The 16,465-nt window shown below is 36.8% G+C and overlaps 2 protein-coding genes and 1 long non-coding RNA gene across 6 annotated transcripts; 2 read left to right on the top strand and 1 right to left on the bottom strand.

The window, feature by feature from the left end:
- The first annotated feature begins 28 nt into the window (after positions 1 to 28).
- On the top strand, positions 29 to 4,192 carry LOC108750439. Its single transcript, XR_001939431.1, has 2 exons — positions 29 to 1,431; positions 3,894 to 4,192. It is a non-coding gene; the product is annotated as an uncharacterized LOC108750439 (long non-coding RNA).
- On the bottom strand, positions 2,674 to 9,803 carry LOC108750421 (broad-complex core protein isoforms 1/2/3/4/5). 4 transcript variants are annotated; one of them, XM_018489858.1, is made up of 5 exons: positions 9,524 to 9,803; positions 6,233 to 6,635; positions 4,676 to 5,135; positions 4,304 to 4,598; positions 2,674 to 3,902 (listed from the first exon to the last, which is right to left on the bottom strand). In XM_018489858.1, the coding sequence occupies exons 2-4, from the start codon at positions 6,605 to 6,607 to the stop codon at positions 4,321 to 4,323; spliced, it is 1,113 nt and encodes a 370-aa protein (XP_018345360.1). In that variant the 5' UTR covers positions 6,608 to 6,635; positions 9,524 to 9,803; the 3' UTR covers positions 2,674 to 3,902; positions 4,304 to 4,320. The 4 variants fall into 4 exon arrangements, with proteins under 4 accessions (XP_018345360.1, XP_018345343.1, XP_018345370.1 ...); XM_018489841.1 differs by lacking the exon at positions 2,674 to 3,902 and having other exon boundaries at positions 4,264 to 4,598; XM_018489868.1 differs by lacking the exon at positions 2,674 to 3,902 and having other exon boundaries at positions 4,264 to 4,598; positions 4,688 to 5,135.
- A 4,132-nt stretch (positions 9,804 to 13,935) lies between these two features.
- LOC108749374 (DNA-directed RNA polymerase II subunit RPB9) lies at positions 13,936 to 15,966 on the top strand. The gene is made up of 3 exons (XM_018488023.1): positions 13,936 to 14,405; positions 14,538 to 14,611; positions 15,198 to 15,966. The coding sequence occupies exons 1-3, from the start codon at positions 14,277 to 14,279 to the stop codon at positions 15,385 to 15,387; spliced, it is 393 nt and encodes a 130-aa protein (XP_018343525.1). The 5' UTR covers positions 13,936 to 14,276; the 3' UTR covers positions 15,388 to 15,966.
- The last annotated feature ends 499 nt before the right edge of the window (positions 15,967 to 16,465 follow it).

Here is a 16,465-nt window from a genome sequence, read left to right as displayed (position 1 = left end):
ATATATATATAGTCCAAAAGTTAACAAAAATTAAGCGACAAAAATCAAGCCACAAAATATCCATCACAATCGTATTGATTGTGCGAACAGATCTCTGTATGTCAAGTTGTATTGCGTGTTTTTTTCTTTTTTTTTTTCTTTCTTGTTTTAATTGCATTGCCTATTTAATCCATTAGATATTCGGTAACTGTAAAAAAGACTTACAAATAAATGATACGAGGTTCAATCGATTCTAGAGTTATGATATCTATCTACAAATAATAATACCATTGTAAAAACGGAGAGACCAAAGCGATACACAGTGTAATTAAATATAATATAAACTGCCTCAAAATGGCTACCTATTTACTGCTATCATAAGTGGCTATTATGATAATAGTCATTAAGTATCGTTCACACTTCTTTGATTGTGGTTTAGTTACATACTTTAAGACGTTATGATACATGTGAGTATGACACGGAGTTCCACTAAAAATATCTGTTAGATACGCTGAGCATTACTGACTTAAGCACTGTACTAAATTCACATAAAATTGTATTGTATTATTATTATTAGAAAACTAATTATTTTTCATTGGTTTGAAATACTGGTTTAATATATCCGTATAAAACCTTTGTCAACTGGAACTCTTAGAATAATGATTTACACGATACCGATTCCTTGTTGGAAAGAATGCTATATACGAGTAAGTCATTACAATTCAACTCTTATTGGACATTACAACAGGCAACAATTGCAAGTCATGTTTTTAGTTCGCATTTAACATCACAATATCCAATATAATTATTTTTCTTTCCTTTCTCTTTCCTTTCTTTTTCCGATATATCGCTATATTGTGAAATGTACAGAGATAATCGAGTTAAATACGTAATGATCGCATAAAGAAATGATAAATGAGAATAAATATAATTATGCAAGATCTGTGACATATGTTTCGATTAATGTTCAACTTTAGCTTCTTAAGAATGTGTTCATCAGTCGGATGGCAGCAGTCTTACTGCAATTAATAGAAGCTCTAACAAGCCTTCTAAGTTAGATTAGTTTTTCCCTTTACATGTATTTTGTATATTGTCTAATATAAATAAATTAATGATCCAGTATGAGGCCAGAGAAAGGCAGTTACATACTCTAAGTGATAGATAAACTTTACTTTATCTTCTATGTGTTATTGTTCATATCCACTTTTGTTTTGTATCTGGCACTCTTTCCTATTTTAGGCTGCTTCTCAGTTTAACTGTAATTTATTTTGCTGGATTATTGCGTTGCATGGAAAAATATGGCTTTATCCAAAATGCTATTTAACAAAGGCAATACATCGTACAATTACATTGTATGCGCGCCACAGTTGTTGTCACACAATTAAACTTCTTTGAAAAGGCAGAACCAGTGTCCGTAAAAACGAGAGGCTCCCCGATTTTTACAGACATCAGGTAATTCTTATCGTCAATTACAAATGCTGTTATTTGTACACTATGCATGTAAAAAGCATTACACTACATACGTGATCGTTCATCTCTTGTGATGTTCAACAAAGCTAAATGGTAAACTTCGAATAAATACCGGTTTTCCTCTTACTGTATAAGTTATCAAGGTATATATAGAATAAAGGCAGAAAGAAGAAACCTTCCTCGACAAAGTGCCTACAAAAATATTTATATAATAGATTGAGGATTGCTGTTTTCTAAGACTTTAATCTGGTTATATTAGCCACGTGTTACCAGTCTTAAACATAGTGACTAATCGATCATCATGAACAAGTCTTTTTGTCTTTCTACAACTGTATACATTTTTGATCTTTAAGCGTCACTCTCTGGTGCAGGGCATAAAGCGTGTAGTAATTAAGAATCTCTTTACCCCTCCGTGGGGCATATTTAAAAATACGGAAAGATAAATACTCGGTAAATACGTACATGTGTACAGATGCCACAGATAACTTATCGAGAGCAAGCTGAGCTTCACTGAATCATATATAAATATGATGTAATAAAAAATAACTTATGCTACCAATGCCTTCCCGTCAAAACATTTCGAGGTCATTAAAAAAATATCGGTTATATGACATAGTCAATCTTCTTTTTCACTTTTTTCTGTTTTTTTTTTTCATTTTTCTTCTTTTTTTTTTAAACTGTATTTTGTAAATCCGCCTTGTCACGAACGATATTGATGCAGGATTCAAAAACGTCTCACACTATCCATATAGGCTAGCTATGTCGGTCACTAAGTAGAAGAACGGAACACGGCTGATAATTAACCATACGCGTAGCGTTCGTCCACAGCATGAAGGAATTCTTATCTTAGATATATGAATATCCTATACAACTTGTATTCTCGTCAATGAACGTCTCATTAAGTGCGCTTACATACAAATCCTGCGTATAAAAAAGTCTCAAAATAATAAGATTTTAAACATATTTGTTCAACGCTCGATCTAATATTTTGATCTTTAGTGGGATTTCCCTTATAAGTATGACGCCATTACAACGCAAGCACTTATAAGTATAGAATTAATATTTTCGATATTAATTCATGATAGATGACGGATGGAGTTCCCGTACAATGTATTTATTATACGAGAACAAACATTAAAGAGACAGCTTATTTTAAAATCTTTAAAAAAGTATTTTCTTAAAAACTTTTGTTTTGTTCTAATTTTATCAAATTGATGCGTCCAAATATCTAAAGAAAAAATTTAATTTACTTTTTTTATTTAAGATCTTTCAAGTTATTTGCACGATTATATTGAAAGTTCAAATCTATACAGATTTATACTGAAACCTCGTAATAACGTGCGATTCGGGAGTCTATAATAAAGTTGCTCTTCACTCCAAAACAATCAAAAATTCAAGATTTTAGTGACTACTGGTTACTCCCCACTCATACTATTCACAGCACAAAAGGGATTCTTTGCGCTATTTCAAGGTTTGCTATTCGAGGTTCCAGTGTATTTTTATCTAAAAATAATTTTAGAAAAATTAGAAACTTAGCTTTAAAGCATTGTCATTAAAAAAATTGTAGCTTTTTCTCTAAGAACGAAACGTCAATATGTCATAGCTATTCAACATTTCTTCTGCTTGAGATAAAATGAAACAAGAATATGATTATATAAATTATAAATCGCAAGCTTCATTCTTTGTCTCTATTGTATTTAAGAAAAAAAATCCCAAAAAACTTTATATAAACTGTCTCTTTAAAAACTACCACATATCCTGTGGCATTAGCATAAATTCATGATTCACAATTCCTGATTCGCAATAAATTCGCGGAAATCCGTCATACGAAAAAATATGCTTAAAAAATGAAAAAAATATAGAACGCCTTCCAAATAGCCGAGTAAATCAAGGAAGATGTCGCAAATATAAAAAAATCAAGAACGTTAAGAGTATAAGAATGATTTCCTTCTAACACTTACATCTCAATTTTCCGAGAGACAACTATCAAGTTGCCTTGAATTGTTTGCATCTTTAGTTCTACCTCAACGGGAGGAATAATATTCCAATTTCTCAAAACTCGGAAATAACATATGAATGACAAGACCGAGAAGTAAATCTCTTCTTTGTCTCTATATTTGTCCTTGATTTGTAGTTTATTGTTTGCACTATAGTGTACAAACAAAGACCATGATGATTCCAACCACCAATGATTCTTAATAATTCTCATATTTTCGATTTCGTTGAAAAATCGCTCTACTAGCAAACATCTGTTTCCGTATTACTTGCAAATGTCATACGAATGGTGAACCACGAATTATGTATTGCGTATGTTCTGCCGCTAGCTTTACGTAGAATTATTATAATATAATACATACTAAGTATACGATTATATTCCAGTGTACTTCAGTATCCATGGTACAATAATATGCATCTTTGTACTTAAAAAAAACTGGGTTTTTCAGGCAGTCTTCCTAAGGACATTGAATCCAACATAAATATGATGTAAGACACGATCGCTTGCAAGTTTCTTAACTTAATGCTGTGTCCGAACTTTTACATATGGTATCTTTTTTTATATACATGGAGCGGAGCTGTTCGAGACACAAAATTACACCTCCAAAACACACACTAGATCGGTAATGGCATAAATGCAAAAATACGTTATATGCTGTAAACATAGTAGTCTTGTAAATCAGCACACAAACGTGCTGCTACGAATGAATAAGGCAATGTGAACTGAAAGAGAAAAATAAAATATAAACTCAGTGTAAAGGAGCTAAAAGTATAAAAACTGACGAGATGGTCTGGAACAGCTCTATGATGCGGCGATAAAATGTTTGTCAATTCAAAACTGAATTCTAAAAAAACTCACTACTTCTTTGTACAGCACTACGGTAGGCTGGAATTTAGGCTCTCTGGCAAACGGTAATTCATCATATGATACGGTGGACTGGCCGGACTACTCGGTTGGCTATTCATACCAAGATTGCTGGATCCGCGGCCGCGTTTTCGCCTCTGCAGAATGCCCTTTCTGACCATGTAAAAGCGAATTGTGCTGATCGGTATCTTGTACTTTTCTGAAGCTACTTGAAACGTCATGCCGCGTGCCACCATGTCCGAAGCTTGCTTGAGTTCCTCTTCCGAACGCCTTTGTCGTCTTTGATAACCTTGAAAGGTACCAAAATGTTTAGCTCTTATAAATTTAATATATATAAGTAAAATATAAAATATAAAATTAAATCACCTGTAAGCTCACCTTCAATCGCAGGGAATGGGCTGCTAGGATTGCAATTATTACTGGATACCATACTAATGGAATACGGTTTGACATCCTGCTGTTGTACAAACTGCTCATCCGGCTCCATTTTTACCATTCCTGTAGTTTCGGTAAGAGTCGCTTCGCAAGCGCTAAGAGCTTTTTCTAAATGTTGTAATGCTTCGCTATGTTCCATGTTTACGAAGTTGGAGGAGTTAGGATTTTGTGAAACAGGAGGTGTAATAGAGGACGAGTTGTTTCCTGTGCTAGCCATTGCCGTACATGAGATAAAGTCAGAGGTACTTTCATCATTAGATGAAGTCTCCACCTTGAAGTTGCTGTCACCGGGAGTAGGAGTCGACGGAGTGACAGGTGCATTAGAATCACATGATTGTGTATTGCTCTCATTCACCGTGTTATCGCATCCCTGAGTGGATAAGCCACGAACCTATCGAAGAATATATAATATATATTGCCTAATATATATTGCCTAATATGTTTTTGCACATATAAGACAATATTAATAAAATATTATATTATTATTACTATAAAGTAATACAATATATCTATAAAATACATAAAGAAACATTAATATTTTATTATAAGATTTTTTGTTTTAAATTAAAATCTTATATATGTTTATAATCTTTATTAGAGTTATAATCCAATATACACTGCCAGTACCAGAAATCTATATATAGTTCACATTACACATACAATAGATTTTTAATACTGACAATGTACAATGTATGTCGAGGCACAAATTAAGGTTGATACTCATAGTCGATTCTTATGTACTAGTCTTAAATATAACCTTAAGATGTCATAAGCCAATCTCCCAAAGCTATAATATCATAAGATATTGGTTAAGATAATCTTAAAATAAAAACCTAAAATAACGATCGAACATAAAACTACTGCTAAAATAATTAAAGAAAAATTGGCTGAAACAAAAGAAGTTATAGGGATACTAGCTGCGTTTTGGTTTTACAAATTGGAGGTATTTCTATATTCTATTCTATATTCAGAATTCAGTAAACAATGGTAGAATGATTATAAATGTCACTGATTTGCAAAACTAAATGTAACTATTGAAGCGTAACGCTACAGCATTTCAGTAACATTGGACAATATTATCATCGAGGTTTATCTCTTAATCGAGCAATACATAGGGTGATAGAATTAGAGAGAAGGCGACATTTTTGAAAAGAATTTCTTAAAAAATTATTGAATTATGCAAATAAAGATAATATCTAATAAAGATAACCACCTAATAAAGAGAATCGTCTTAACCACCCAATAAAGAGAACTACCTTAACCCTCTAATAAAGATAACCGCTTTAACCATCTAAGTCCTAATTTGATTCTTAATTCCTGTAATTGGATACAAAATACTATCAAATAGATACAGATAAGAGTATGTTCTAAAACTTAACTCAGTCAACTTTGATTATCTTTTATCCTTGCTCAATATTCAGTGACAAGGATAAAATGATACTCGGATTGAGTTTTGTAATACATTTCAAAAAAGTCAAAAAACAGTACCTGCAAAACTTCCGCTGCTTGCATTAAAGTAGCGAGTTGTTGTTGTTCCACATACACCTCCCCACGATACATAAATTCAACCAGGGCTTGAAGCTCCCACATTTTCATGTCTCTCAAAAAGATGACAGGATGAGTACATGGGATCTCCAACAGAAGACGCTCCAAGTAATCGCTACAGGCGGATAATACAACCTTGTGACACTTTATCGAACCTCCGTCACAAGCCAGAGTCACATCGACAAACTGTTCCGAGCTGAGTAATTTTGGAAACGCACTGTGCATGTTCGACTGATGAGAATTCCAAGAGACACAAAACTGCTGACGATCTCCTCCGGGATAAGTGCCCGGATTGGGCAGGTTACTTCCAGATTCCATGATAGCAGCTTAGTGCAGAACAAGTTGCCTGTCAAAAAAAAAAACAAGAATCATTCCACTGGATAATTGTCGCAAAAGGATTGTATTTTGTTTCGAACATATGAGATTCACGTTACTTGAAATCTCCAATTTTTACACTTAAAACGAGATAAATATATATTCGGACGTTAAAAAAGAGAAAAACGAAGATGTTGAACGCAAAAAATGCGAGAGATGCAAATAGACTTACGGTACCGGTTATTACAGAAATCACTTTAGAGAATATATACGTCATAAATACGATTTTGTGGTAATAAGAAAAAAACTATTAAAAATGTGCTCTTAAAAAAACAAAAAAAAATATCCTTTAGACATCTGTTAATTTTTTATCTGTCACTTGAGATCTTAATAATTGAACAAAGCAACGTATTCACACAAGGCACGCTAATGGAAACCCGCAAAATAAAAGTATAAAAAAAAACCGTTCGACAAAGGCAGCAACAGCGCTAACTTGAAAACGGATTCGGAGAAGGAACGCATCCGACGCTGCGCGAAGGGCCTCCTTCGGCCGCGAAGTTATTCTTGGACGCCGTAATTAAATGAAACAAATGACGAATCTGACGTTCCGGCGCGGCGGCGTTTTCGCGGACTATCGTGAACGCCGTGCGAACGATCCCTCTTTCAGCTGTCGAGGGAAACGCGCGACGCGACGCGTCGTCCTCGGCGACAGCGGCGTCGGAAGGAGCGACCGAGCGGCGTGCGCGGAACGCGGGAACGTCAATCCGGAACAAAGACAAAGACGGGCCGTCGGCCGTCGGCGGGGCCAGTCCCGACCGCCGAGTCGATTACCTCGTATGGGGGATCGTCTTTAGCCGGGACGACACGCGTGCCGCTCGTTTTTCCTAGAGTGCCGCGATCGCGCGAACAAAAGAGATCAACGGCGGGATCTCGAGGGGCTAGGTTAACGAGAGACACGATGGAAGAATTAAAAAAAAATTGCAATATGGCTGTCTGGCATAGGTCTGGAGCGGAACAACAATATCCGTGCATACATACACACGCGCACATAACCGCGAATGAAATATATAGGCGCGAACGTACACACACACGCGCGCGCACATAAAACCACATACATCGGATATACATGTACGCGTATTCACATCACGTATATATATATATATATATACACACATCATACAATACATATATATATTACACACGAATATAAAGGCCGAACTCGCGCCACAGTCCTCCCTAACGACACGACGCTATTAGGTTCATGTTGCTTGAAATCCAAAAATGTTTATTAAAGTTTGAACGACGAAGAGAAGGAAAGCGAAGATTCTCAAAGAATGTTAAAAGCAACAGACTTATTTTTTATAAATAGATTAAAATTGTGTTCTTGAAACGGAGGGGAATTTACAAAAGCTAGTGAATTTATTAAAATATTTTAAAATTTCAACACTTTTTGTAGTATTCATCTTGTTTCAAGATACACAATCGATACACAACCCCAGGAATCACGTTAGAAAGCACTCCTGGGTGCTCAGATTCTCAAAAAATATAACAATAAACAAATACATGAAAATGCGTTAACTTCTTTGGAGTAAAATCTCACTTCAAAAATGAAAATTTTGCCAGTCATGAGGAAAAATGGCAGAATTTTCAATCTTTTTAAGAGTGACATTTCACCCATAATTAAATAAAACTTATGCCCGTTCCTATCAAAGTAGTTTAATTTTAATTTTATTTCAATAACTCGTCTTTTTCTAGTTGTAAAAATTCGAAAAAGATGAAAAGTAAATTGAACCAAGATTAAAATTAAACTGCATCTGCACTCCAAAGAATTTAGAGAGCAGATTTCTCTAGTCTCTAAATTTTGTAGAGTGGAAGCTCACACTAAAGAATAAAGATTGAGTCTTGAAAAAGAATGGCACTCCACCAATCTTTAAGAGTGAGATTTCCCTCTTTGGAGTAAGATTCATTGTAAATTTCAAAGAATAGTATCTTTATATTATATTTTTCGAGAATAAGGCTGCCAGGGACAATTCGAACGCGATCGACACCGGTCGGCGAATCGATCGGCAGACGGCAAATCGGGCGGGTGCCGTCGGTTGAAAAATCATCCGTGGACGCGGTGCGACGTGCGCGCGTGTGACAAGCCCGCCGTATATAGATATAAGCGATACATACAGCCGGATGCACGCGCTTTCGTGGAGGCGGACAAGCGGGAGCAAGCAGGCAGACGGGCGGGCGGCGTGCACTCACTCACGCACTCATGCACTCACTCACTCACTCACTCACTCACTCACTCACTCACTCACTCACTCTCACACACACACACACACACACACACACGCTCGCTCGCTCGCTCATTCACTCTCTCTCTCTCTCTCTCTCTCACTCCCTCACTCACTCCCTCACTCACTCCCTCACTCACTCGCTCGCTCACTCACTCACTCGCTCACTCACTCACTCGCTCACTCACTCACTCGCTCGCTCACTCGCTCACTCACTCACTCACTCACTCACTCACTCAAGCAAGCACTCCACTACTTAGGCATTCAGCAAGTAGACAGAATGGAAAAGAAAAAACGACGCGTCTCTTTGGGTATCGCCGCCTCCGGCGACGATGATGCCAATGACACTCGTTACCCGTACAATCGTCACGTGTTAATCACTGTCGAGTTCGTTGAACAAATACAGACGGACAAATCTACGAAGTGGAAATGTCGCTTTTTCGTCGGGCAGTCAACATTCGCGTCGAGTCAAGACAGCCGGGTCGCGTTTTACCCGAACCACGAACGGAACGCGTCCCCACGGCACGGCGTGGAATAAAAACGAGATCTCTGCGGGAGAAGTAACATCCCCCGTGCTCACTCCCCCCTCCACACAGGACGCCTGGAGGCTCCTATAAATTTCATCATTCATACGTACACTCGCGATTCGTGCGTTCGTTCGCCTTTCTTGATCTTTTCACGCAGTACTTCCCACGCCGACGAGCGTCGCTCCTCCGTCTCGATGGGCAAAAGCGATTGAAAGCGACGCAGAACGCCACGCCGCACCGCGCCTCGACTTCGTTCTCGCGTTAACTTCGCCCGCTTAACGATTTGAACGAAACCACGAACGCACTCACGGGTGAAGGTCTCCCAGGTAGCCGCTAACTCCTTTCAGAAATATTCGTTCGAAAAAGAACAAGAATCCCTTAGGAAAACATTCGACCGTCGAGATTTATACTAGAGGGAAGTCTCAGCAAGGAGACATTGGGGCAGGGGACAGGGGAAGGTGAGAAGATACGAGAGGGGATAGACGGTATAAGACTAGCGAGGAAGAGGGGAGAATATATCCGCGTTAGTCGCTCTCCCCCCTCCCCCCTCTCACTTTCTATCTCTCTCTCTCTCCCCCCCCTCTCTTTTTATGAACGTGCGTATCATATGCGCTGACACATACTAGCGCGACATGTGTGCACGTGTATGCTTGAGAACTGCCGTTGCATACTATACGATTAAAAGCTAGAGATTCCGAGAAAGAGTGAAAGAATCCAGGTACCCCCGAGAGAAAGAGAGAGAGAGAGAGATCTGTACTAAGGAAGAACGGGCGAATAGAGCAGAATAGAGCGGCGCGGAGAATCAACCGGCGGACTGTCGCACTCCCGTTGATCGATACTTACTCAGTCTGTCCGGCCTGTATCGTCGTTGAACTGTCACGTTACGTATGCTTGAACTGGCTGACAGCCGAAATCCCAAGCGGGGCACTCTATCCGCAAAAAATGTCGCTAGACGTGAACTAGCGTGTCGCGATGAGCCTCTAGCGCGCATCCGTCACGGCGCAGCGAATCTTTGGCCTATGATTGAACCCGCGATGATTTCCTTCTTTAAGACGGGCCACTTGCTGGACTTTTTCCGCCGACGGCGATGACGGGCGACGACCGATCGTTGCCTGCGAAAGCGACGAGATAATCGCGCCCAGTGAACTACACTCTTTCGTTCGTAACGCGATCTCCCGCCTCCTCCTTTTACGCGCGAGACACCCGGCGCGAACGAGACCAGCGGTACTTTGTCGCGATTTCATGAAAGCCGCCCGAACGGTATATTCATATGTATCGCACATAATATCAGGTCTGTTCTCTTTGGGGCGGTTTCATCAACGCCGATCAAGCTTAATTATATGATTAACCGCGATTGGTCGGTCAACGGCCGATTAAGCTAACTGACGTTGGTGAAACTGGCCCTTTTAGTGACTTTGAATTTTTAGGCTCTGCATTTCGAACAGCTTCAAGGCTTCGAGAAGACGTTAAACGCTATTGCGTCATTCTGGCCGGTATTCATAGTCGGTTCTTATATTCGAAATTTTAAATACAATGGTAGTTTTCCAGCAGAGGCACAAATCGACACAAGAGTCATTCTGTCTTTGTTTCTTACTGATTATCGAACAAGGACAGGATGACTTTGTGTTAATTTGTGTCTTTTGGAAAACTCCCAATATTGAGATAAGCTAATTACAGGTCAATATTCGTAGGCCGGCATTCATAAGGGCCCGTATTCAAAATGCGCTTACAACGATATAGCGCTCTAACATGCTATAATTTACGTTACGCATACTATAGAATTTTAGAGATTAAAGCGCGCTTCTGTCTTCGTCATTTATTAAACGTAAAATAAGGATAGAATGACACAAATAGCATTAATAGCGTCTTCCCGAACGCACCTACAGTTGCTCCTTATATTTTAAGAGTGTTTTTAGTATACGGTCTTAAGCCCAGTTTTAAAATTCATGTTTAACCGAGGTTTAACTTATGTTTCATCTCTTTGTAATACTTGAATTTTAATGAGATGAAAAATAAGTTGAACTTCTATTGAGCGTTCAATTTATCAGATATCAGTTATACCGGAATATACGGTTTCTGATTGATTAAAATCTTAATATTTATTCCTGTTCCTGATATTTCCTTCATTATATGCAGGGCCTTAACTGTGAGTTGTGAAACTGAGCCTCAGGGCCTCTTTCACCAATCCTGATTAACGTTAATCGATTGTTAATTCAATCACCATATGATCACCAACGTGAGACAAACAGAAGAGGAAGGCAGAGGAGGCATTCTGATATATTAATCTGCTGTTAGCATTTCTGCGAGTTGATCATAGATTAATTTAATCAGAAGTTGATGGAAAACCTTTAAGATGTCATAAATCAATTAAAAGTCGATATTTTATAATCGATTCATTGGCGCGTATTCAGAACACACTTATAATGGTGTAGCGCGCCAATATGCTATAGTTTATTTTACTATAGAATTTTAGAGATAAAAGTGCGTTTTTATTGATGAAAAACACGTTTTGAATATGATCCATTAGCTCTCTAGTTTGTTCATGATATCTTAAGACTAAATACTCAAAAATGTTACGAACCAATCAGAAGACGAATTTTTTTAGCATCTTAAAACATTACTTAAGATTTAAAAAAGACGAGTTTGAAATAAAATACTGAAATCGGTTTCTAGCCATATTTTACTCTGAAAAATGATAACAATAGAATGACACTAATAGCATCTTCTCAAGTTATCTTTTCTATCTCCATTATTGTTCCTTTTCTCTAATCGCCGTTAAAGAATGAAGAGGTTAAGATGAAGAGATCCGTCATAAAGCCGAAATATTATATATATCAGACTACGCATTGAAGAATCAGATTGAAGATTGAAAGATTGAAGTTTGACCAATCAGAACAAAAGGAGCCAAAATTTCTTTGTCCTCATTGGTGAAATTTCAATCTTTAATCTTCAATCTCAATCTTTAATGCATAGTCTAATATATACAATATTTCGGCCTTATACCCACTTTTATTTAAAAGGATGGCGCTTCTATAGGTCCGGACCTCGCAAGTCTCTGTTTAAATATATTACCATGCGGGAGAAAGATAAAAAAAAAATATATATATATATATATATATATGTATTTATATGTATATGTCGAAAGATAAGAAAACCGAAAAGATAAATGTTAAATGTAACGATAACTGCTTAAAAGTTTTAGAAAATATTTAAAGAATTCAGAAATCCATTTGTCTTATAAGATAAGAATCCCGAGAGAAATCTGCAAAATATAGTATAATATAGATTTCTCCGTCCGGGCAGAAATTTCTATTGCACAATAAAAATTTTAGATTTTTTTGTTACAAAAATTGATTTTGTTGCGAAGCACAAGAAAGATTTTATAGTAAAATATCTCATTTTTTCTAATTGACTGTTGTGAATTTTACATCCGTTTTGTGCAACTGGACGTGTTACATCTTCTACTCGAAAATAAAATAGATGTATGTTAAGCTCATATCGAATTACGTAATAAAGATGAAAAATTGCAAAATTAATTAAAAAATTCGAATTTAATTAGAAATTTAATTTTAATTTGTTTAGATTTTGATTAGTTAAATTTTAATCTACAACTCGCAATCCTGAATCTCCTGCAGGTCGTAGTCTGACATCGTTATTTTGAAGATTGAAATTTTATTGAAATTTGATCAACAGAACGTATAAAAAAGAAAATATTTCTTTACTTTAATAATTTTAGTCAAATCCATACAATATCACTTAATAGATATATATATAGTAGTCTGACACGAACTTGAATAGGCTGTAAACACATAATTAAGAGACAAAAGAGAAGAATGATAAAGTAAAAAAAAAAACAAACCTTTTCTTATCTTCGGTTTCTACTTATCTCTAATAGTATTTTATTGGTTCTCTCGAGCAGGTTTGCTAGCTTTGACCTGTTCGATTAATGATAATTAACGTTGCGTCATGCTCTACTATTAAAGCATGTGACGTCATATTATAATTAATCTCGGGCTGAAAACGCTATAAAATGTATTTTTCGCTAGACCTACGGTATGGTTATGTTCAGAAGAAGCAGAGAAAGTTTTGCAATTATTGTAAGATTCTTTAATACGATTAGTTATATACATTTAAATTCAACAAAAAACTAAGAACAAAAACCAATCATATTAAAAAATCTTATTACAGGTGCTTTTTTACATCCATTATTAAAGGAAGAATGCGTTAGTTAAATTATTATGCATATTTGAATCTGATTGATCAAGAACTAGATAAATATACCAACGGCCACTATTGAGTAAGCTCGTTTTGTTCAATTAAAATTTATAGTAACAAACTTTATTTAATCAAGAAAAACTATGTTAAATTGTGCCAATAATATATCGTGGATTATTAAATAAAAAAGAATTTCTTTATTTCTTTTTTTTATTAACCGATCAAAACTAAACAAATTCAAAATTATAAATCAATTCAGTTCCATGAGTCTCCTGTATAACAATTCGGAAATTTTGTCCTTTGAGCTGCTAAACAAATTCGAATCTGGCGGAGTTTGAAATTTCAATTTTGAAATCATAATTCCATCACGAGTATCACGATGTACATCTGTGGGTAAAATAGGTTTCCGCGCCATATAAATGGCTTTTGATTTCTCCAGTGTGCCGATAGATGGCGTACTAATCGATCCCGCCACCTCGCGCTACAGCCTACAGCGCTATTCGGCATTCATTCTTCATTGTTGTTGTTATTGTTCTTATTGCCATTTTCGCGTCAATTGCCGGCGATCTCAACGGATATTTCAGGGTATTCCAATTAAACGGATACTCCCATTAAAATAGATCAAAGCGCTAGAATTAGCGCGTAGTTATGTCAAAGATAACAGGTTACGATACGCACGATGACGGTCCAGGATTCGTGGGCATCAGATTTTGTCAGGAGTGCAATAACATGTTGTATCCGAAGGAGGATAAAGAGAACAAAGTACTCATGTACGCGGTAAGTATATATGACCGTTCCTGACGACAGAATCTCTTTAATATCGTAAGAAAAGAAGAAAAAAAAGAGGTGCTTTGAATTGCACGAGTCATGTGAGAAGGAATTGTAATGTCAAGATATTGCCTGTTTCAGTGCAGAAATTGCGATTTTAAGCAACTGGCGGACAGCAATTGCATCTACGTGAACAAGATCATGCACGAGATAGAGTGAGTTGAAATTAAGTGGCTTGAAATTAATTAACATCTATGTAAACATTGTTAAATGTTAGACCAATTTACACTAAAGTTTTTGTAAACACACATATTAACAGGAACATTACATTAATATTATTTCCCACTCAACATTGCAAGGATAACAGTTATTAACAATAAATAACAGTTATAATAGTTATATTGTTGAGTAGAAAATTGTAACAGTGTAATGTTACCGCTATTTGGTTTTTACTAGAGCTTTGTTCTTTTTCAAAAGAAAATTTTGAACTTGATGTACACTAATGCAATAAGTTGGAGTAAAACTATATTTGTTTTACTCCAACTTATTGCACTAGTTTAAAACCAGTTCAGACTTCCTTGAAAAATAATAGCTCTTAGAATATAATATGTGAGAGAAAGAGGAACGTATCATTTTGTGCACTTGTATCTCTATTATACAAAATGACATTCCTTTGTGTAGCGAGCCATAAGCTCATTGCAAAGCTCAAAGAGAATTTGTGAAATTAATTCAGGACCTCTGTTGTATATGCTCAAATCAAGTTTGAGACTTGCGCTCACTGCTTATTACTTTTTTTTTCAGCGAACTAACTCACATCGTCGCCGATGTGATATCGGATCCTACACTGCCGAGAACAGAGGAACATCCATGCCCAAAGTGCAATCACAGAGAAGCAGTATTTTTCCAGGCGCAAACTAGACGGGCTGAGGAGGAAATGAGATTATATTATGTATGTACGAATCAGCATTGCTCTCACAGATGGACGGAATAAAACTTATATGGCTACGAACGTCCGTGTACCTTTATCCTTCTACTTGCTACTTGTAACTTATAGTTCTTATAATTTTGTAAATTGTACAAGTTGTGTATCTGTGATTGGAGGAGATGCATTGTAATTAGTGTAATATGAATAAAAATTGTATATAATAAAAGTAATGAAGAGAAAGAACGTTCGTGCACAAGGGGATGATGAATTACCGTAAGGCTCAACGCTCGGTTCGCAATCTCTATTCTCTTGCTGAGCATTTATCCCTCCGGCCGCTGAAGCATGCGGTTGGCTTTACGGACCGGGGAGTTGTCTTTTGCGAGTCGTGTTTCCTAGCCTCAGCGTTTTACGGGGCTACGTCGTGCAATCGCGACACATCTCTCCAGGGCGCGATCTTATCATGGTTTTTCACAGGAGATTTTTCGTGACATCGCGCGACAGGAAGTTTTCGTCGAATTTATCCTGCCGATCGTTCCGTCATCGTGATAAGAGGGTGGATGAATGCGTTGCAAATTCGCGATGTAGCCACGACCTGTAGATACCCTGGGACTACTCCCACACTCCCAGCTGTTTATCAGAGCCATGCACAGCCATACTGAATTTACTCGCTATATGCAGTACCGCAAGTAGCTCCCTTAGGTCCCTGTATAGTGCATAGTGCATCATGTGATTATTTATATAATTATGGATTTATTTCACTGCGATATTATTTGATATAGGCTGTGTTTCAAAATTTACTGTAAATGTTAAGAATCTATGGTATCACACGTAACACAAATTATAGATTTTCTGCGCTAGTAATAAATTTGAAATACAGTCTGTATCAAGTTATCAAGAGACATGTTCAAATTCCAATCTGAATGCTCATGTCTGAATGCGGATGTCATATCATTCTTATTTAACACTCGGTAAATAACAAAGATGGAATGATATCTAGGTGGTACCCTAGTGGGAATCTATAAAGCCAAGGGTGGTCACTATTTATAGTCTTTCCTTAGGGAGGAATGAAGATTCCTTGAATTAAATAATTGAATTAAATAATGAATTTAATAATGTATGAGCCAAATATTTATACAGCAAATTA

The sequence above is a fragment of the Trachymyrmex septentrionalis genome, unplaced genomic scaffold (genome assembly GCF_001594115.1).
Source record: "Trachymyrmex septentrionalis isolate Tsep2-gDNA-1 unplaced genomic scaffold, Tsep1.0 scaffold11, whole genome shotgun sequence".
NCBI classification, from domain to species: Eukaryota; Metazoa; Arthropoda; class Insecta; order Hymenoptera; family Formicidae; genus Trachymyrmex; species Trachymyrmex septentrionalis.
The sequence above is the reverse complement of the archived record's forward strand: the minus strand, read 5'-3'. Positions and strand labels throughout refer to the sequence as shown.